Source organism: Pyxicephalus adspersus, chromosome Z, assembly GCF_032062135.1.
Source record: "Pyxicephalus adspersus chromosome Z, UCB_Pads_2.0, whole genome shotgun sequence".
Classification (NCBI taxonomy): domain Eukaryota; kingdom Metazoa; phylum Chordata; class Amphibia; order Anura; family Pyxicephalidae; genus Pyxicephalus; species Pyxicephalus adspersus.
The window spans coordinates 70,909,630-70,931,349 of NC_092871.1; the positions used below are offsets into that span (position 1 = coordinate 70,909,630).

General features: G+C 36.2%; 1 protein-coding gene across 1 annotated transcript in view; it reads left to right on the forward strand.

Moving 5' to 3' along the window:
- The window catches only part of ADGRD2 (adhesion G protein-coupled receptor D2), a 258,692-nt gene that overhangs the window by 67,521 nt on the left and 169,451 nt on the right, over positions 1–21,720 (forward strand). Inside the window, exons 7-9 of the mRNA XM_072430618.1 lie at positions 15,795–15,906; positions 16,971–17,029; positions 21,207–21,333. Coding sequence (XP_072286719.1) covers positions 15,795–15,906; positions 16,971–17,029; positions 21,207–21,333 — 298 coding nt within the window. The remainder of the gene's footprint in view (positions 1–15,794; positions 15,907–16,970; positions 17,030–21,206; positions 21,334–21,720) is intronic.

The window sequence follows — 21,720 nt, forward strand, 5'->3', positions numbered from 1 at the left end:
AAGATTCGCGCCCCCTATTGCTCATTATTATGAAGGCAGGAATCCGGCTGGCAGTGAGGAGACGAGTGTACGAGCGCACTCGAGTCCGGACCGCGGTAAACCGCGATCGCTGGCCGCGCGTACTTTCGCGCTTCCAGCGACCGCGGATTTTATTGATGAATCAGGGGCAGAGTCTTGGACTAAAAGGGTTTGTTCCTGGAAATGGACTGATTAGTTGTGTCTAGTAGTTCAAGTAGACGCAGAGTATTTATGAGTCTTTTAAAGGGAACTAAACTAAACATACATGGGAACTAAAACTTCATATGCGTGAGATCAGCATTTTTCCCAAATTGAAAAAAAAAAAATCCTTTTAAAAAAAAAAAAAAATGGGTTTTTAACCCCCCACACAAAAAAATGAAGGTAATTTTTTACTAGCATAAAAAGGTTGCCTTCTCTTTTATGTAAAGTAAACATTTTAGTTTAAGTCCACTCTAAGGCCAGTAGCCAACATGTACACTCTCTCAATCCTCAAGCATATCAATATAACAGGAATCAGGAAGAGGCTTACATAGAGAGTAGAAAGTAGACAGGTAACAACAAACTAGAGGTGTTAACACATATTGTCTTTATTGTGTCAAAAAAGATTTTTTTTTTTTTTACGTTTTTCCTGTGAGATTTTGTCTGAAGGCTTTTGTTGAATCTCTCCATTTACTTGGGGTGAATAAAAAAACAATTCCCAAATGCACAATATTTCTCTTTCTGGAAAGTTTCAAACTTAAATGAAACAAATTGTGCTTCTTTTTATGGCTCAAGTTCCTTTGCTGAACACTGTGGAAAGTAAGCAGCAGATGTTATGTTTGCATAAATGTCCTCACAAATACAATTTCTGGCCATTTTCTTTTAAAATTCTCAGTGGAGGGCATGTGTGCATGGCTGTTCATGGTGAACAGTGAGTAAGATAGCTCGAAATCTCCTCATGGTAGTAAACTATTCATTTCTGTAGGTCTTTCGATCCTGCTTGTTTCTTTTACACTCCTCTCTCGGTTCTGGGTACCAGATTTTTATCCGATTACTGAAATCCTTTACTCGCAAAAAGCCTCATTTGAAGGTACTGCTGATTGCTGAGGCCCTGAGGAGAGGCTCATCTAAAATGGCATCCACTCCCAGAAGCAGATTCTGCTCTTCCACTGAACCTACGAAGAGTGGAAGTGAACTTGATACAGAACATGAGCTCATGCCCCTGCATCTGTGAGATCCTCATGCAGAGCTTCTGACCAGATTCAAAGCCATATTGAAATCAGCCCTTCAATCTAGTTTCGGACAGATTACTAACAAGCTCTCCAAAGAAATCAGGGAAGTAGGCCAACACACGGCAGTCCGAGAGTATCGTTGTAATGAACTTGCTGGGTCTCTGCTCAGGGAAAGGATTTAGCTACCCTCGCAAATTTTATTTTTCATGCTTTGAGTTTCAGAGGTGCAGCAGGCAAGGTTTTCCTTCTTCGCCCCTTGGAATTGGAATCACTGGCTCATGTCATACATGCTTATCCTGACAGGTAGAGGTGGCTGGTGTTTCCCATAAATTATGTCACTTTGCAGATGGTGCTCTTTTGGTTCCCACTAATCTCGTAGTATCACTACTGAATCTTATGACCTTATTAAGTCAATTTGGCTGTGTTCTGGGCTCTTGATTAACGCCTCCAAATCAAAAGCAATAAACGTCTTGTCTTCCCTGCTGGTGTCTTCAAACCAAAATCATGAAAAAACAGGAGGCTGATATTGTGCCATTGATGTTATGCATTTGGGAGTTGAGTCTGTTTGACTGTTGGGTTGTGTTTGCTTGACTGTCAGTTTTGTTTTAAACAGCTTTTTTTCCTTGCTGACCTCTAAGGTGGAGTGGTCAAGGCTTCACGGGTGATTTAAGTTCCTGGGGCACTCATTTTGAGCTTGCTCACTGTTTGGATTGGATTTTTAATCAAGTGGAGTTTGAAAACAAAAGGAGTTGAATCCCTATAGTAACCACAAACTTTAGGTAAACTTTTATAAATCCTTGTAAACAAAAATTGTAACAGGGAAAATGAGTGGTAGCAAGGTGGAAGGTTTGGTTCAATGCACAGTCTGTCAAATGAATGCACAAATGGAGCAACAGCTCCTAGGTGAATACCGCTGTGACAAATGTGAGCAAGTCCCCTTTCTGGTATCTGGCATTGGAGAGCTGGAGAAGTGCATTACAACACTGAAATCACTGGATCGCCTTGAGAGGGGTCTCCTGCTCACTGAGCAGGCAGTTGGCTTAGATGTGGAAGATGGAGAGGTTTATCAGGATGAACATGTAGGGAGTTGCGTAACGTAACTAAAGGGAGTGGTAGGGGCCCCCAGAAAAGGAAGGCCAGCCCTGTGTTTGAGCACCTCAACATGTTTGCAAAGGTATGTGAAGATGTGCAGGTGGCAGACCCAGTGGAAGCAACTCTAGATGTTACTGCTACCCCTAACAGCTGGGGGAGCAGCACATCTAGTAGTGGTGGGGAGAGAAACGCAGGAAGGAAAAGACACTTGGTAGTCATAGGAGATTCTATGATCGGGGGACGGATAGAATAATTTGTCACCCGGATGCCTTCAACTGAATGGTTTTCTGTCTCCCTGGTGCCAGGGCTCAGCATGTGGTGGACCGGGTGGACAAACTACTGGGAGGGGGTGGACAGGATCTAGATGTCTTGGTCCATGTTTGAACCAATGACAATATAGATGGAAGATGGAAGATCCTTAAAAATCAGTTTAGGGGAGTAGGTTTTAAGCTGAAGAAAAGGACCTCCAAGGCTTTATTCCCTGGAATATTGCCTGTGCCATGCGCAACACAGGAAAGGCAGAGGGAGCTTAGGCAGCTAAACGCATGGCTTAAGTCCTGGTGTAGAAGGGAAGGGTTTGGGCTCATAGAGCACTGGGCTGACTTTTTATTGGGGTACAACCTGTATGCCAGAGATGGTTTGCACCTATATGAAAGGGGGTCTGCTGTGCTGGGGGAAAGATTCAGGGGATTGGTGGAGGGATATTTAAACTAGGACAGAGGGGGGTGGGACAGTCAAATAAGGTGGCAGAAAGGTTAGTCAGGGGTCAGACACTAGTGGAAGGTGGATTGGGGATAGTTGGGGGGAGGATTATGCATAATTGTAAAGAGCTTCCCATGTTACAAACAAACATTGGATTGTGCAGTACTAATTGTACTAAAAAACAAAAGGATTTGGCAAACAATAAAAGTAGCAAAGGTTTAAGGAGCCTGTTCACCAATGCTAGAAGTCTAGCAAACAAAATAGGGGGCTTGGAAGCCTTAATAAATGAGGAGAATTATGATATAGTTGGTTTTGCTGAATCCTGGCTTTGTTCTTCACATGACTGGGCTGTCAATAATCCTGGGTATACTCTCTTTCGTAAAGACAGAGTCAAACGAAAGGGTGGTGGTGTCTGTCTGTATGTGAGAAGTGATCTAAAAGTGAATGTGAAAGAAGAAATTGTGGATGGAACAAGCGATGAGGTTGAGGCATTATGGGTGGAGTTGAATGTGGGGTTGAATAACACATAATTAACTGGCCCCCCAGTGCTAAGGAAGAAATAGAAAATCAACTACTAGCACAGATAGAAAAAGCAGCAAAAAGTGGAAGTGTTTTAATCATGGAAGATTTCAACTACCCTGACATTGACTGGAGTAATGGCACTAAAGGAACAGCAAAAGGGAGGAAATTTGTGAATTTAATTTTTATTTTAATTTAAGATAATGTTATAGTAGAGTTTATAGAAGCCTCAAATAGAAATGATACTCTACTGGACCTAGTTCTTTCTAACAATGCAGAGCTTATAACACATGTGCAAATAAAAGAGAATCTGGGTAGCAGTGGCCATAATATGATTTCATTTAATGTAAATTGTAAACAGGAAGCAAAAACAGGAAAGATAAAAACATTTAATTTTAAGAGCAAATGTTCCATTTTTAGGGGCTGCTCTCTGTGACTTGGACTGGGAGACAATATTGTCCTCAAAGAACACAGAACAGAAATGGGAATGTTTCAAGTCTGTTCTACAAAAGCAAACTGAAAATTATATTCCAATGGGTAATAAGTTTAAGAGGCTAAAATTAAAACCTATGTGGCTCACAGCTGATGTTAAAAAAGCCATAAGGAACAAGTAAAGAGCATTCTAAAAATATAAAATGAACCATCACCGTTATCATTTGAAACCTATAAAGAATATAACAAAAGATGTAAAAAGGAGATAAAATGTGCAAAACTTGAAAATGAAAGACAGATTGCAAAGGAAAGTAAGGTAAATGTTTTCAAATATATTAATTGCAAAACGATCAGATCTGAGCATGTAGGCCTCGTAAAGGATGTCACTGGGTTGGTAACTGGGGATAAAGACAAGGTAGATTTACTAAACACTTTTTTTTAGCTCTGTGTACACAAAGGAAAATGGCAGAGCTCAAGTCCAAATTCATAATAGCAATGCCACTGCCTTAAATGAATCACAATGGCTCAGAATTGATATGATTGAGAAACAGCTGGGAAAAATTAAGGTTGACAAAGCACCAGGACCTGATGGATTACATCCATGTGTCCTCAAAGAGCTGAGCTCAATTATTTCAAAGCCATTATTTCTAATTTTTAGAGACTCTTTAGTCACTGGTAAGGTACCAATGGGTTGGCGTAAGGCCAATGTGGTTCCTATCTTCAAAAAGGGGGCAAAGTCATTACCAGGTAACTACAGACCCATTAGTTTAACGTCCATAGTTGAAAAGGTCTTGAAGAGTTTGATAAAGAACCACATAGAGGAGTTTCTGCTAGAAAATAATATTATAAGTGATAGTCAGAATCAGGCTTTAAGAAAGACAGAAGTTGTCAAACCAATTTACTCTCTTTTTATGAGGAAGTAAGTAAACAGGTAGATAGTGGAATAGCAGTTGATATAGTGTACTTGGACTTTGCTAAAGCATTTGACACTGTACCCCACAGACGGTTAATATACAAGTTAGGGTTGATAGGTTTAGAAAAGTCAATTTGTAAATGGATAGAGAACTGGCTTAAAGATTGCATTCAGAGAGTTGTAATTAATGATTCATACTCTGAATGGTCTAAGTTTATAAATGGTGTACCCCAGGGTTCAGTGTTAGGACCTTTACTGTTTAACATCTTTATAAATGAAATAGAGTTTGGGATTAAGAGTACCATTTCTGTGTTTGCAGATGACACCAAACTATGTAATAGAATAAAGTCCATATGGAATGTCTATAATCTACAAACAGACCTGGATGTACTGTTAGATTGGGCAGCCAAGTGGCAAATAACATTTAATATAGATAAATGTAAAATTATGCACTTGGGAGCTAACAACATGCATGCTTCATACTGTCTAGGTGGAATACATTTGGGGGAGTCAGAAATGAAAAAGGATCTGGGGGTTCTGGTAGATCATAGACTTAATAACAGCATGCAATGCCAAGCTGCAATATCTAAAGTTAGTAAAGTACTTTCTTGTATTAAAAGAGGAATAGACTGCAGAGATGGAGACATTATCCCGCCCATGTACAATGCATTGGTCAGACCACATCTGGAATATGCAGTCCAGTTTTGGGCACCAGTTCACAAAACGGACATTGTTGAACTGGAGAGAGTGCGGAGAAGGGCAACTAAATTAATAAAAGGAATGGAGGAGCTCAGCTATGAGGAGAGATTAGCTGAACTGAATCTTTTCTCCCTTGAGAAGAGACGTTTGGGGGTGAAATGATCATCCTGTATAAATATTTCAATGGTTCATATAGAGAACTCTTTTCCCCATTATTCACTTTGACATCATTACAAAGAACAAGAGGGCACTCTTTGCATCTGGAGGAAAAGAAGTTTAAGCTCTGGATAAGAAAGGGATTCTTCATTGTAAGGTCTGTGAAAATGTGGAATCGGCTCCCTCGGGAAGTAGTTTCAGCAATACTATAGATAGCTTTAAGAAAAAGCTAGATGTTTTTCTAGAAGCACAGAATATAACTGGGTCCTAAGGCTTTAAAATACCAGTGACTGTTGATCCAGGGAACATCCAATTGCCTCATGGAATCAGGAAGGAATTTTTTCCCCTGTTGAAGCAAATTGTACCAGGGATTTTTTTGCCTTCCTCTGGACCAACTATGTCCTTTAGGGTTTTATATTTGGGATATGTTTATTTCCCTAGTGGTTAAACTTGATGGACTTATGTCTTTTTTCAACCTAACCTACTATGTAACTATGTAACTATCTATTGCATATTGTGTTGTGCACTGCAAGAACAAAAACAATGATATCCTGTACATTACTTACAAAATATGCCACATTACAAATATAAATAATATATTTTTTGAATTTACAAAGATAGTGGGACTTAGTTAACAAATTGATTACAATGCTGTATTGTCGACGTGTTTCGTGGCACTTGACCACTTCTTCAGGAAGACATTTCGACAAGCTAAGAACATATTTTTATTATAAAAAAACACCATATACATACATACAATATTTTTTTTCAAAAGTAGCAATCAAAATATGTCACACATACTCCTATAACACTGGGGAACAATTTTGAACACATTTTTTGTTGACTTCAATTTTTAAGCCTATTTACACTAAAATGGGTATGCTGATTGTAAAAGTGCAGTTAGTTTTCTTTCTCTACTGTTTATATTAATGCGATTACTGTAACATTGATTTGAATAGGCAATTCATTTACACGCAAGACAGTGTGGTCAAAGGTTGTGCGCTGCTCTATAAGTCTTGGGCCCCTCATAAGGTGTGTCGAGGGTTTACAGATGTGGACAAAAGGAACACATGATAAGATGCCATTTGGTGTACCTATGGTTTGGTGCGAGCCAGGGGATCATTTCAGTGACTATACTTTTATAAAGTGAAAACTTAAGGATATAACAAGAAAAAAAAAATGTAACAGTGTAAGAGTATCCTATTCAAACATTGGCTATACACCCAGTGGCTCATACAGATAAAATCCCAGTGTTGGTTTTCTTTTCACTACCCTCTCTTGAAGAACATAAATATGGTGATAAACTGTGTGACAACAATGATGAAGAGTTTGAAATTGAAGAGAACTCGGTTCGTAAGGGATTTTATCAGCATGAGTTGAATGATTTGGCACGTGATTTGGTACTATTGAAGAAGGCTTCAGAACTCCTAGCATAAAGGCTGTGTGAGAAGAACTTACGTGAAAAAGGAACGAAGGTATCGTACTTTCGAGCCAAAGAAATTGCATTTCTGCAGTACTTTAGAACTGACAGTGGCTTTGTGTATTGCCATAACATACCTGGTCTAATGAAGGAATTGAGAATTCCAATCTATAACTGAATGGCCACTATTCATTGATAGCTCAAAGTGGAGCTTAAAGTGTGTCCTCCTTCACAATGGCAATATATTTGGGTCAGTCCCAATTGGCCATTCAGTTTACCTTTGTGAAGAATATGCAGACATAAATAAAGTAATTGAGTTGCAATATAATTACACAATTGGGTCATGTGTGTTGACCTTAAAATGATATGCTTCCTTCTTGGTCAGCAACGCGGATACACCAAGTATCCCTGTTATCTGTGCATGTGGGACAGCAGAGCTCATGAAAGGCATTGGGTGAAAAGGAATTGGCCTCCAAGGTCTGCCCTAAAACCCAGGTGATCCAAACATTCTACATGAGCCACTTGTTGTTAGAAAGAATATTATATTCCTGCCTCTGCACATGAAACTTGGTCTGATGAAGTAATTCGTTAAAGCTTTGCCAACTGAAGGAGACTGTTTCAAGTACCTGATTTTGGCATTTCCTAGCCTGTCATTTGAAAAAATAAAGGCCAGTGTGTTTGATGGTCCACAGATTCGTCAGGTCATCAAAGAATAATATTTTATCAGGACAATGTCAGAAGTCGAAAAGAATGCTTGGTTATCATTCAAAGCCACTGTCAAGGGCTTTCTTGGAAACACACAAGCAAATAATTACACAGAAATTGTCCACAAACTCTAGGAGAGCTACAAAATGCTTGGTTCCAATATGAGCATCAAGGTGCAATTTTTGCTTATCCATCTTTTTAACTTCCTGGAAAATCTTGGTGCAGTCAGTGATGAGCAAGGTGAACGATTCCACCAAGATTTGAAGGTCATGGAAGGACTATATCAGGGGTATCAGGGTAGATGGGATGTACATATGATGGCTGACTATCGTTGAAGCAATTTTTTTCAATTATTTCTTGTTCTAGTAGGGAAATACCATCCCTTATGAAGAAGGGTATCTTGATTTCTGACACACTGATTTTAAATCTGAAAATTTTTTTTTAAAACATTCAGTAAATAACATACCATAGTCTTGTACGTTGTGATAACATCAGTATAAAGACAGTTATGTCTTTATGAGTGGTGAAAGTTTGGTGGCAGTTCCAAAGGAAAAATTGGCTACTATTGGAGTGCAGGACAGAGAATGTGTTGGGCCTCACTTTCAGGGTAGGGCTTCCTATCACGTTAAAAGCATAGCCCCATGTTTGGGTAACAAAAGTATATGGATATATCTAGTCAAGGTAGCAGCCATATTTAACACATTTGACTTAAACTGAGACCAGTAAAACCAAGTATTAAAGAATTTTCTCTAGAGAAGGAATTTTTCTGGGAGAAGGAATTATTGCAAGATAAAGACGGCAGGGTAATCTGGAATTGGTATATCCGTCATCTGTTAAAAAAGCGTCTGACTGTTGACCAAAAATTTTGCAGACGAGGGCATTACCAAAAAATATGTAGCAAAGAACCCACCACTGTCGGACATCGCCAACAGCGATCTGATAGGTTTGGAAGGTGCTTATAAAGGTTCTTAGGTGTGTGATACCACTAGACACTATCTTGAAGCTCGATTCTTGGTATCCTTGTGGGCCCAGAACAGGTTCCTCTCTTTCGGTGATAGTCTGATCCCTAAGTCAGATTCCCAGACAGAGAGTTATACAGGGAAATAGGTTGGGGGTGGAGTCTGCAGGAGTGTGTAAATTGTTTAGAGAGTGTGTTGCCCAACAGCCCCCCTCCCCCACCCCCTACTCTTTCCTACACATAGAAGTCAAAGATCTGAAGATGCCCTTACTGGGTTGGAGTGTGTGGAGAAAGTGGGAAAGTGACTGCATTCCAAAAATCTAGACAGTATCCCAGTGACAAATCTCAACACGTTTTAATTTTGTGTACAAAATTCTTTGCACAACCAAAGTGAGAGTTCATGAGTAATAAAACTATTGACACAGGTTGCATAGATTTGTATAGTAAACTGGAGTTATAGTGAAAAGAACATCCATTATTTGTAGATGTAATGCTACAAAAATATTCCTGTCGTGTAGAGCTGCTTATTTCTTTACAAAGTAGAATTCAGCTTGTACACTAGTTGATTGAATTTTTACAGACAGTTGGAGGCAACCAAACACAAGAATAAGGTATCTTGGATAACTGACCAATTGCAGAGTAGGTACAATAAGTATTGCATTAACAAAGTACTTCAGCTAGATTTACTGTTTTACAAGTAGGAAAGAAACTGTAGGTTCTGTATCTAACAGAAGAGTAATGAAGTAGCCCTGGCTATAAGAAGCAGATATAAAAAGTTACAGCTCACAACAGCTTGTCTAAAAACGGAAAATCCATTGTGGATATGATGTATGTTGCCTGTAATAGTTAAAACTGAAGTTTAATCTGTTTAATTTTGCCTTGCCAGGTTCATACTTTCCCTTCTCGTCAACATACTAATGATATGGCTTTCAATTTTTGTGCTTCTCTATACAATGCAGGCAGATCATGAGTGGTGGGATAGACACTGTACACCACAACACCCTCACTGAGTACTTCTTGAAGCACTCCTAGCCCTGATTTACAAAGTGTTGCGGATTTAGTTATGTTATGTATTATAATCCCTCTGTCGTTGAAAGAACTGAAACCAAAAGAACAAAAATAAAGACCATTTCTAGATTTGCTGCATTTTAGTATCATTATTATTATTATTATTATAATTATTATTAATAATAATATTAATATTAATAATAAACAGTATTTATCTAGCGCCAACTTATTACACAGTGATGTACATTAAATAGTGGTGCATCTAATGCAGTGGTTGTCTGTGGACCACTAGTGGTCCGTGGGAAAATTTTGGTGGTCCACCGAAAAATTTGGACATTCTTTGCATTTTTTATGTTTTCAATATTCAATAATCAATATTAAAACAAAAATATTATCCTAATAATCTCTTATATTCTGAATGACAATGTTTGCCTTTTATATTGCATTAAATTCATAAACTGTACTAGAGACAGAAAAACAAGGGTGGTCATTGTAGTTCTAAGTTGTATGAGGCAACTGTTGCCGAGCCGTACACTACAGTATTGTTTGGACTATTACAACAGTCACCCAGCTCCGCGAATATGGATTCTCATCCGATGTTTTATTTTTATTTCTTTATTTCTCAGATGCTCTACTAGGTAAGTATGGACCTTACCTGTGTATCTCCTTTCACTTATATTTAATGGCATCAAATAGTTTGACTTTGATAATTATTATTTCTTGTTTGGTCTTAGATTCAAATTAAATAAACTCATAATGTTCAAGAAAAAGCAAATGAATATTTTGCATTTTTTTAGTGATACCAAAAGTAATGCAACTAATGATAATAGTAACAATAGTATTACTTCACTTAACAGTGAGATGATCAATGAATCAGAGCCTGCACAGTCCTTGTAAGGCACCATTAGGAAGATCATTATTTTACAAATGTATTTATCTTTTTGAAAATATTCATATTCATGGTCCGCGGGGTTTAAATGAATTTAGTAGTCTCTGAGGTCCGAAAGGTTGGTGACCACTGTTCTAATGCACTCTGGGAGAAGCCCAAAATGTGCAGTAAAATCAGAGTAAGGAGTTTCAGTAAGGGGGTGAAAAGGAGTATTTTAGACTGTGCAGGACTGAATCTAAGCCTGGAATTATTTTTAATACAGCCCTGTTTCTAAATCTAAGGCACCAGGTAGGCGACCCAGAACATGCCAAGGTGCCTTGGTTTGGCAGCACATATGCATGTTAGACAAGTGCCTTTACACACAAAGGGGTTAACAAAACAATGGATACTGTTAGTTTTATGCTTATTATTAGTGACAAAGAAAATCTTTAAAAGGCAAATATTTTATTTTTACTCCGTGTGTTTCAAGCAAGAACCACATAAGTCACAGCAGCCCTTCTGACATTGCACAACTAGTATTTTGCTGGTTGTTTAAGAAATATTTCTTTAAATGCTTCTTTTTTTTTGGAAAAAATAGAATAAACTCAAATGAGTTATCATTGAACAACTGTATAATGGGTCTCTGTCACTTGTCTTGTTGCTGCTTGCGCTGTCAGCAGCCTAGTTAATATTTTACCAAAATGTTTAATTAATTAGCATTTTTTTTGACAGTACTATGGACCCAATATTTGTAACCACTGATCCAATGGGTAATGGGTAAACTAAAATATCCACCTCTAAATTCAAGGTGCAGCAAGTGACATCACTTAGTGACATGACTTAATAAATAAAATAATATATGGTAATGGACATAAATATTAAGAAATAAACATTCACCCCAAGAGAATCAGGTTCATTCACATATCCCTGATATCATTTCATAGAAACCCTCACCTCTAACACTACAGACTCCCCATCATTTGTCATCCTGCCTTCTGTACCATCGTTAGTAAATAACAGGGTAAAAATAAAATAATATATATATGTATATATATTTATATATATATATATATATATATATACAGTAAATAAATACATCTGTTCTAATAATACACTATTATTGAATTAATTCTGCAGATTGTGCAGCTACCTCTACTCCATACTCTCGTGTTAAAATATATATTTTGAAACATTTTGTAGATTAATCTACAATATTTTCCTTAACATATGGTTAATTTCATTGCAATAAACGCAACACTGTGGTGGTAAAATGATATTTTATAATTATTAATGCAGCACAGGCTCCGGACACTTGGGGGCATAGTGATACTGCAAAATAGAGGATAAGGACAATCTCAGTTTTGCAAAATCACCTTAAATATACATTGTAAAGTTCATTGTTAGAGAAGCAACATCATAACAATATTTCTGAAAATATATTCTAGCTAACAGTGCTAACATTTCAATCATTTTGTTTAAACTAAGTAATTAAGCTACTATGAGAAGCAGATCCCTATGAAGCTTAACTTTTCAGCTTAACAACATTGCAAAAATTGTAAAAATTTATATCAATATTATTTATCTAGTACATGTTAATAAAAAGCAATGACAAAGTATGTTTTGTGTTTATGCAAGTTAAAGGTGGTTTAGAAACAGTCCTACCTCAAGGGCAAAAACATATTTTCAGCAGTTGGATGTATTCTGCTGATCTAAAGGAACTTAAAGGCAATTTCAAGTAATGGTTGCTTTCCCAAAGACATGACCCCTATAATTTGCCTCTGGGGTTGAAACAGAGGAAGGTAAATGTTCAATGTAAATTAAAGGGAATGTTTCACAAAAGCCTGTATTATCCTGTAATTGATGTGGCCAAAGAATAGAGAATAGCCATCATATGGAAAGATGTATTTTTTTTAATGGAACATGGTGCGGCTACTAATATTATCTGAAAGCTTAGTATTATCTTAGCTTTGTCTTTAAAATTTAGAAGGGAGATGGATAAAATAAATAAGCATAAATAAACAAAAACAAAAATTCATAAATCATTTGTAGTAATTTCTCTGCAATGGTTCTGGAGATTGTAAAGATGCAGTTTAAAAATGTTTCATTTTGTAGGCAGTTTCAGGCAGGGCATTATTGCAGAAAGGATGATGCAATAACTATTTATACCTGCCTGATTGCCACCCAGTTGTCAAATTTGTGATTAGTAGTATGTTAAATACAATCTGCTGTAGATTGCTTATTTTTTTTAACACTGAAGAGCAAGAATACCTGTAAAGTAAAGTTTGTAGTTTGCAAGTGTTAACAATTTACACTTTGCAGGGTTATAGTTAGACTAAATGAAAGGCAACAAAATACTAAAGTGTATAAAAATATAACACAGAGCAGTGTACGCTGGTCAGGAATACTACTAATGTACAGCCTGATGCACAGAGTGCAGGGACAAGGAGTATGTAATGCACAAAATGCAGTGGTCATATATTTGTAACATGCAGAGTACAAGGGTCAGGAGCATGTAAGATACATAGTGAATGGGTCAGGAGTACGTGTATTCTATCCTGCCCCAGCATTTTTATCAGGTTGTTGTCTCCACATTACTGGCTCTTTGTAACACCCTAATCCTTTTCTTTTTCAGCCTATGTTTTGTAGATTTTCTGGTGTGTTTAGGTTCTTTGTTCTGTAGCATGACTTATTTTTGACCAACCCTTTAGCTGTCGCAAAGATAACCTCACATTTGACTTTAGGACCTGTGGCTGCAAACAAGCCCAAATGATCACCACTCCCACCATTCTTGAAAGATTGTATGAGATCAAAACCAGAAATTTTCTTCAATGAAGTTTATAAATCATGGAGATGCCACATCCTAACAGTTGCAAAATACAAAAAAATAAACAAATCATACTTTTTAGACATCAAAGTTCAAAAAATATGTATATATTTATTGAATAATTCAATACAACAGTAAAAACAACACATAAAAAGCTTTCAATGGCTACAATATCAATATTCAATGCATTTTAGGAATTCAGGAATTGATTGAGATTTACAATACCAATATCAACATATATTTACAATTTTACAGTAAAAACATAAATTATTTTTTCAAAGCACCTACTGAACCCAAACTAGTCAATGACTCCTGTGTATGCGATACCTTCATAGGACAGTTGGACGGCCCCACAAAATGAGTGGCAGCAGAAGGTTCTCCCAGAAGAGGAGACCATCAGAACTACTTCTATTAAGAAACAATGTTTGAATTCAACAAAACTTTTCTAGAATTCAACCAAAATAGATTTCCCTCAATTTCATATTAGGTATGCGGATACCTATCTTACTACATTAGCTTGGTATTTGTCCAACCATTGGAAGTTAAAGTATTAAAAGATTAAAAAAATAAAACAACCTATTTTAACGCAAAAGAAAAGTCTTTAGAAATGTATTTATTCACAACATTCTTCGTATGTCTCTATTTTATATCCCCAGTGATGATAAACTCATAAAGGTGTTCCACATCCAAAATCAAAATAAAAAACACTTAAGAAACATCTTAATTGTGGAACATAATACAAATATACCCGAAAAATTCAATCAGAGCTACCTTACAAACCACAAACAAAATTATAACATGTTTACCAACACCATACACAACAATCCCACACCAACATCAGTGCTCCTGAAATAGAGATGAACTCACCTCCTTAGTAAAACAGCAAACCCAACATCTTAAGTGAAAAAAAACAGCATCTCCCAGCTTTATCCGAAATGCTAGTGTCTGCTGCTTTTTTTAAATTAATTAAATGAAGAAACAGACATTGATCAGTTAAACTTGTTGAATTATAATTGTGATTATATGCATTGAAAGCTTTCATGTTTTTGTTTTTTGGGGATTTTTTTACTGTTTTTTTTTACTGTAATTATTTTTTAATGGAATTATTCAATAAATGTAAATGTTTTTTTTATGAAAATAGATTTGTTTCTGAACCTTGATACCTAAAAAGTACAGTTTGTTTCTATTCCAGATTGTATAAGATGTTTGTGCTGATATGCTGTGCATTATGGTCAAATACCTCATTACCTAGATCTTGTTCAGATGTTTTTGTTCAGATGCAACTTTGCAAACCTGAGCTATGCTGCCATTGCTCCCTGTTCTTTTTGGAGAAAAAGTCTGTCTCGTGCAGTCCCCTATGTCTGCATTTATCGAGATGACTAGTGTTGGTGTTCGAATTCAGGTTGTCCCTATATTTGGCTTGAAAATGGCATTTCAAATTCAGGCAGACCCGACCCGAAAGACCCGACCCGAAAAACACGGAATTCGACTTTGCGAATTTGTGTTTAAAAATATGTTAAAAAAAATAGTTTCTCCATTGAGAGTTCATCTGAATTCAGTTCCCATGGTCACCAGGCTGTACTTATCATTGATAAGTACAGTCCGAGGAGCGTGGGAACTTGCGGTCACAGCTGATAGGAGGCACGGAGTGCTTTCATTCAGCAGGGACTCCAGATGAACCCTCAATGGAAAAACTTGAGAGTTCATCAATTGAGAGTTCATCTGCAGTTCCACTCTGATCCCCGGGCACTAGAGGTTAATTGCCTCTAGTGCCCAGGGATCGCAAACAGGAGGATTCCCAGGGATTGCAGCCCTGAGAATCCACTAAGATCCTGGGGCACATACTACAGTTACGCTAGGGCTGCAAAAGCAATCAGGGGAGCTGTCAGCTCCGCTCCCGTGATTGCTTTTGCAGTTCTACACAGTCCCAAAAAAATCCCCCCCATGGACTTTAATGGTGTTCGAATTTGGCGATCGATCACCCGCAAAATATCAGGCCGTTCGATAAAAAAGCTGCCAAATCAAACACTCAGCTGTTCGACCAACAATAGAGATGACCACACTTGCTGCTAATGGGTAAATTAAGTGAATTTGATTAGCTGTGTGTCTGTATAAAATGCATGCTTACAAATGTCCTTTTGACAAGCACTCTAATTAGAGTATATACTAATAAATGTAGAAAAAAAACATTTTTAGAGAGAATTGGGTAGGTACCATCTAAGATCCCAATACTGCGATCAACGATTGTAAACTCTTTCTCATTCTGCAGGCATGTAAGCACTTACCTAGGATCGTCTATTATATCTTCAACTGTACTATCTGTAGAGGAAGAAATGAGCACATCTGTAAAGTATTACCTCCGGCACAAAAAAAAAATAAGGGTAAGTATACTGATTTTCACAGCGTGGGATTAAATAACAGACACACAAAACATGAAGCCTACACAAAAGGCCTATAGCAGCAACAAGGCAAGGAAAAAGGTAACTGTCGCCTATTGCCTTAAGTTCTACTTACATTTGGCCTTTTCAATATTACCACATTTTTGGTTGGATTTTATGCAGATGGATGATTTGGACTGGTATCTGTATCTGCCAATTTTTTACCATACCAGTTTTTTTAAACTTTTTTATTTATGCTTTAGAAGTAAATCCACATCAATAATTTAAAATTATTAAATAAACCCTAGTCAGTCACACTGATATTTACCATCGCATTACCACTGCTAACTGACAGATTTCCTGCTGTAATAACAGTATAGAAAATCCTAAGTATTGTCAAAATTATGATTAAATGTGGTTAGTTACTTCATTAAGGATTATGGATGCTTTAACTGCTGCAATATTAATTTGTATTATATTATTTTTGTAATATACAGTGCTCATGTTAAAGTAAAGGTTATTGGGTTGTCCCGTTTTGTGATTACCATACTTTAAGTTTACATGGCTGCATGATAATACTGACATACTTATGGGACATCATTTTTTTATTAAATTGGCAAGCATGTTTTGTGTTTTTATTTAAATATAATATTTTTATTCTGTCAGTAATCATTTACATTTTTGATAACCCTTTCTGCTTATGTGTAAAAGGTTCAGATGTACCCCTGTACTCATTCCATATTTGTGGCCCCTTTTTAAAAGGGACTTCCAAGTTATAAGCCTTCCTGCAAACTTTCACAATTATATGGAGGACAGGTTCTGTGGAAGAGGCATTTTCTGTCAACTTTGAGAGCATTCAAACTGTCACTGTTAAAGGAAAGTACTGTTTTTCTTAGCATTGGGGTTGTTCATGAAAAAAACTACCTGCTTTTTATAACTTATTTTTGGGAAGGGGGCATGTTTGCAGATGTACCACAGACCTTTCCTGCAAGGTTGGAACTATCAAAAATTATAAAATATGGTGGAAGCAGCATTGGTAACTAAAGTCACATTACATTGTCCTACAGAATGAAGCTATGAAGGTAAACCAGATACCTATCTGTGCCTTTTGGGATTTTAACATCAGGTAAGTTTTTTTGGGAATGTTCCATTAAATTTACTGTTCCTTGGTCTAATTTTTTTTATATATCATATATAATTTTCATCTACTTTAAATTTTCTTCAGACAGAAAAAAATGGATAGTTAGTAGCATTCTCCAACAGTCTGTTCTACATGTAAATGTTCTGTCCAGTCCCTGAACTGCTAAACCACTTGCCCCTTTGATGCTAAGAAAATGTAACCCCAAATTCTATATTTATATATAATCTAACATTGTATAGTTCACCTGCATACTAGCATTGTGTGCAATACAAAATGGAAAGGCTGCTTTAGATTAGGGATGAGCATAGAAATGAAAAGCATGTAGTTTTTCCTTAAATACTTGTTAAACTATTGTTGGAAATAGTGTTTTTTTAATGCTATTCACAAATTTAGGTTAATTGCAAAGACCCTGAAATTAGTATTGTTACTAATTATTAGGGGAGGGGGGTCAGAGGCTTTTACTCTTTCTTGCTGCTAGTTGTGGGCTGTCCACAACATCCACAGATGTTCTCCACAGATTAAAAGTGGCAGTCTCTGGTCTCTTTAGGAACAAACATTCTATTATTTCCTAACAGTGAACATAAGACACTGCCATTCTATTATCCATTTGTAACACTACTGAGCACCGCTCAACAGTGAGTTGAAAGGCCTTTAGCATCTGGAATTCTGGCTTCCAATATTTTGGATATTACATTCCCATTGTAACGAGTTAGGTGTTCCTGGTTCAGTATAATATTGAAGTAGACACCCCACCCTGTTGAGGATGCAGCATCATTACCTGCTGAATTAGGAAAACAGCATGTGAAAATTTGAATAAATTGATTTTGCAGTCTTAGCCCCTTTGGTGTTGGTTATCTCAAGTCAATGTGATAGTCTGGTATGGCAAACTTAATTTCCACTATCTCAGAAAGCATAAAAGTAGGCTCTCAACTTCCATTGGGCCCACTACACAATTTGGATAGTGGAAGAAAATGGTCTGATCAGCCTTACAAACTGAGACTGCTGCCTTCTCTGGAGTAAGCTCCAAAATGTTCCTGTTTACATCCAATTAAGAACCAGCTGAAATCTTGGATAATATAAGTTAAGAACTCCCAATGTTCCAATAAAGTTTGACACTGACAAGCTTTTACCAGAATATAATTCAGATAAAGAAACACATACAATCCTTTCTTTCAACAAAGTGCAATGACTGGTAGCAACACTTTGGAAACTGTCTGGGAACGTTTGCAGTCAGAAGTGCATAAAGATAAAAATGGAAGGGATTACCTGGTACAGAGAAGCATAGATGCTTAAAAAATGCAGATAAATTGGCACACATAAGTATGCATCTGCCAGGTCCAAAGAAAACATGCAGTTGCATTTTGAAATAACACAGGACTTTTGGAATCTTCATACTTTAAACTTTCTGTTTATAGCCTTCAGATCCACAACTGGTATTAAGTTTACTGTCTTTTTTTTTTCGTTTTCATCAAAAACAGTGGCAGAAAGAAACCTGGTACCCTGTCTTGTTCCAGCATAGCATACTTATGTAAAAAGTAGTTAGATTATTTTTTACACACAGCCCCTAGAATACCTATCATGTATTATCTACTCAAATCCATACAGATCAAAATAATCTTCCTGGCCAAGCAATTATCAGTGGAATTGAAAGTCTTATGGCAAGAGTCGGTCAATATATTGACACATGTTTACAATTTTAGGTAATTTGTCTTCCTCCCTTCCTATGTGAAAGACAATAAACATGTAATTCATCTATGAATTATTCTGACATTTTTTTGTAACAGCAGATAACACCTCACTTTATACAATTATTTCATATCAACATTGTTTTTATTCAGCACAATATTTTCTTATGCAATCTCACTTGAAGGTGAAACAGATTTATTTTATTTTAAATTGTCAACAGTTTGCTTCTTAACATAATTATTTTTGGTTTAATAATACTTTTTTAAACAAGTAAATGGTGTTGCTATGGGGGCCTATTTTGCCAATTTGTTTATGGATAAATGGGAGGAGGCTCATGTTTTTATTAGTGATGGTGGAACCCCTAGGTTGCTTTGCAGATGACATTTTGGTTATATGGAAAGGGAAATTTGGAATTACTTATTAAATTGAGAAATGAAATAAATCAGAAATATTTAAAAAAAATATTAAATTAACAATAAAGTATAACACTAAAATTATTAATTATTTTGGATTAAAGCACCTTTTACTAAAACATTAAATGTTTTTTAATTTACCTAATTCATATTTATTTAAATCCTATCTAAGATAAAAAAGCTATATACCCATGTCTAGTAGTCATCATCCATCATGGAAAAAAGATTTTCCAGTTTATGAAGATAAGGAGAAACTGTGCTAAATAATTGATTATCAATCAAAATATGCAAATATTAAGGAGAAATTTGTTGAAAAAGGTGTTTTGAAAAACATTATACAGAAGATTTCTGTAATAATGAAGGACCAATTACTAAAAGGAAAGGAATCTTTGGATGTGAAGTAGATTTTTCCATCAAGTATTAAGAACATTTTCAAAAAACATGGCATATTTAATTAAGTGATAAGGTTTTAGGGGAAATTTTGCCCAAAATACCAGACAGTTTTTTCAGTAGGCTCTGAATTTACATAGTATGATAGGCCTTATACTAAAAGTAATAGAATTAGTAGAGCCCCTAATGTTCAACACCAACTAAAGAATATTTAGAAGCCACGTCCAAGCATATATCAGAGAAAAAGTTTTATTTGGACAAGAGAGTTCCAGAACCTAGGACTTTCAAGGGCACAACAGCTAAAATCAATTAACACATTTTATTTTACAAATAAATATATCAAAACAGACACAAACACTTGGTAAAATTAATTAGGCATAATATCATGTTTCTATAAAGTGGATTGGTCTCAATGTATATACCAAAGTACAAGAAATTTTAAAGATGGATATCACCCCTCTGGAGATTGGCTTTATGGGGCTTCTTTCTACACAGAAGGGGGAAAGACTCATTTGACACGTTTCGCATCAACATGGCTGCTTCTTCAGGAATAACAGAGATCATAGCCAAACATATTAGATAATAAATAGGTATTAGATAGAAAAAAACAATACCATAAATTATGTCTGTAGTTAAAAAAAGGTGAAGTATTTATTAATAGTTGAAGTACTCACAAACACTCTCCTATTTCTAAGAGGTAATGTTGTATCTTTAGCAAGCACACCACCATAGAAACCGATGCCGGTACCACAAACACCAAGGATAAAAATAAATATTATAAAATGAAAACTTTAACCCTGGAGGTTTTATTATAGTTGCAGTGACATATTAATCCATTACTTCCTACATCCCACATAAAAGGTTTGAATCACCAGGCTGCTAAGTGCACCTTCCATACTCTATTCAACTGTTGATTCTGAAATATTTTGTGTACTTTTCATTCGGGAGATTTAAACCGTATTAAATTGTATGTAGATTGAAGATTTTGGATACTATGGATGAACACTATTTTACTTTTGAGTTGCTAGCTCAGTATACTGTTTTGAACATTTTTGTTCTAGCATAAGTTGGATATCATTCTGACTCTTGAACTTGAAGTAAAGAGAAGGGAAAATGTATCAAAACTGGCTCTTTTGAATAATTTATACTTTTGAACAAGAACTTATAGGCACTGCCCAAAACTGCACAAACTGCTGTAGCCAGACTCCTGATAGGTGGTACTGTCTGGAGACACCTTAAAAAGGGCTTCTGACAAATGGGCATTCTGCAATTTTTGAAAATGGTGTATAAATTGTAGCAAAAAAGCTCTCACTAAAAGAATTTATTACTGTTCTGCAGGCCTGTTCACATGATTTTTGTCCAGATCACTTAGTAAGCCCTTTATTAATTGATGCTGTTTTCATGAATTGCAACCCTACTGCTTGCATGGGTTTCCACTGAAACTCTTGCAAGCACAGTGTTCTGTTTGACCTTTGCTAGCCATAGAGCCACAATGCCAATAGATAAGTTATGGGAAATCTTCTCTTTTGTACTTTTAATCATTATCTACATTCTCGTCAGGAGTGATCTTCTAACTCACTGTATTAAGACAATGGTGCACTAAACTGTTTACACCTTACTAAAACATATATATATATATATATATTTTTTTTTTTTTTTTTATTTGTCTTTAGGAATGAACACGGAGGAAGTTGGTCTACTGCTGGGTGTGCCATCAAAAGTACCCTTGATGATGCAACCTTATGTTTTTGTAATCACACCACAAATTTTGCTATCCTGTTGCAAGTGTATGATGTTCAGGTGAAAAAAAAGATAACTTACTCTTCAGCCATACTACAAAACTTGAAAAAGACTAAATGCCTCCTCATCATTTTAACACTGCTGTTAGATATCCCAGAGAATATTGTGTGTCTTCCACCTTTTTGAGGTCAAACTTTGCTTCTTAAAACAACACAGGTAGTAGTTGTATCTTAAAATTTACTATAACTAAAAATTTTACTATACACAATAATACTGACAGACACAGAATGGCAAAGCTCGATAATTTCAATACGTTCTACAGAATCGGCTATAAACCCTACATAGGCATTTTGATTGAACACAACAATGATTTTGGGGCTTAAAAAGAATAACATGCAGTTACTAAAAATGGCCACTAGATAGCATTATACTACAGTCAATAAAACT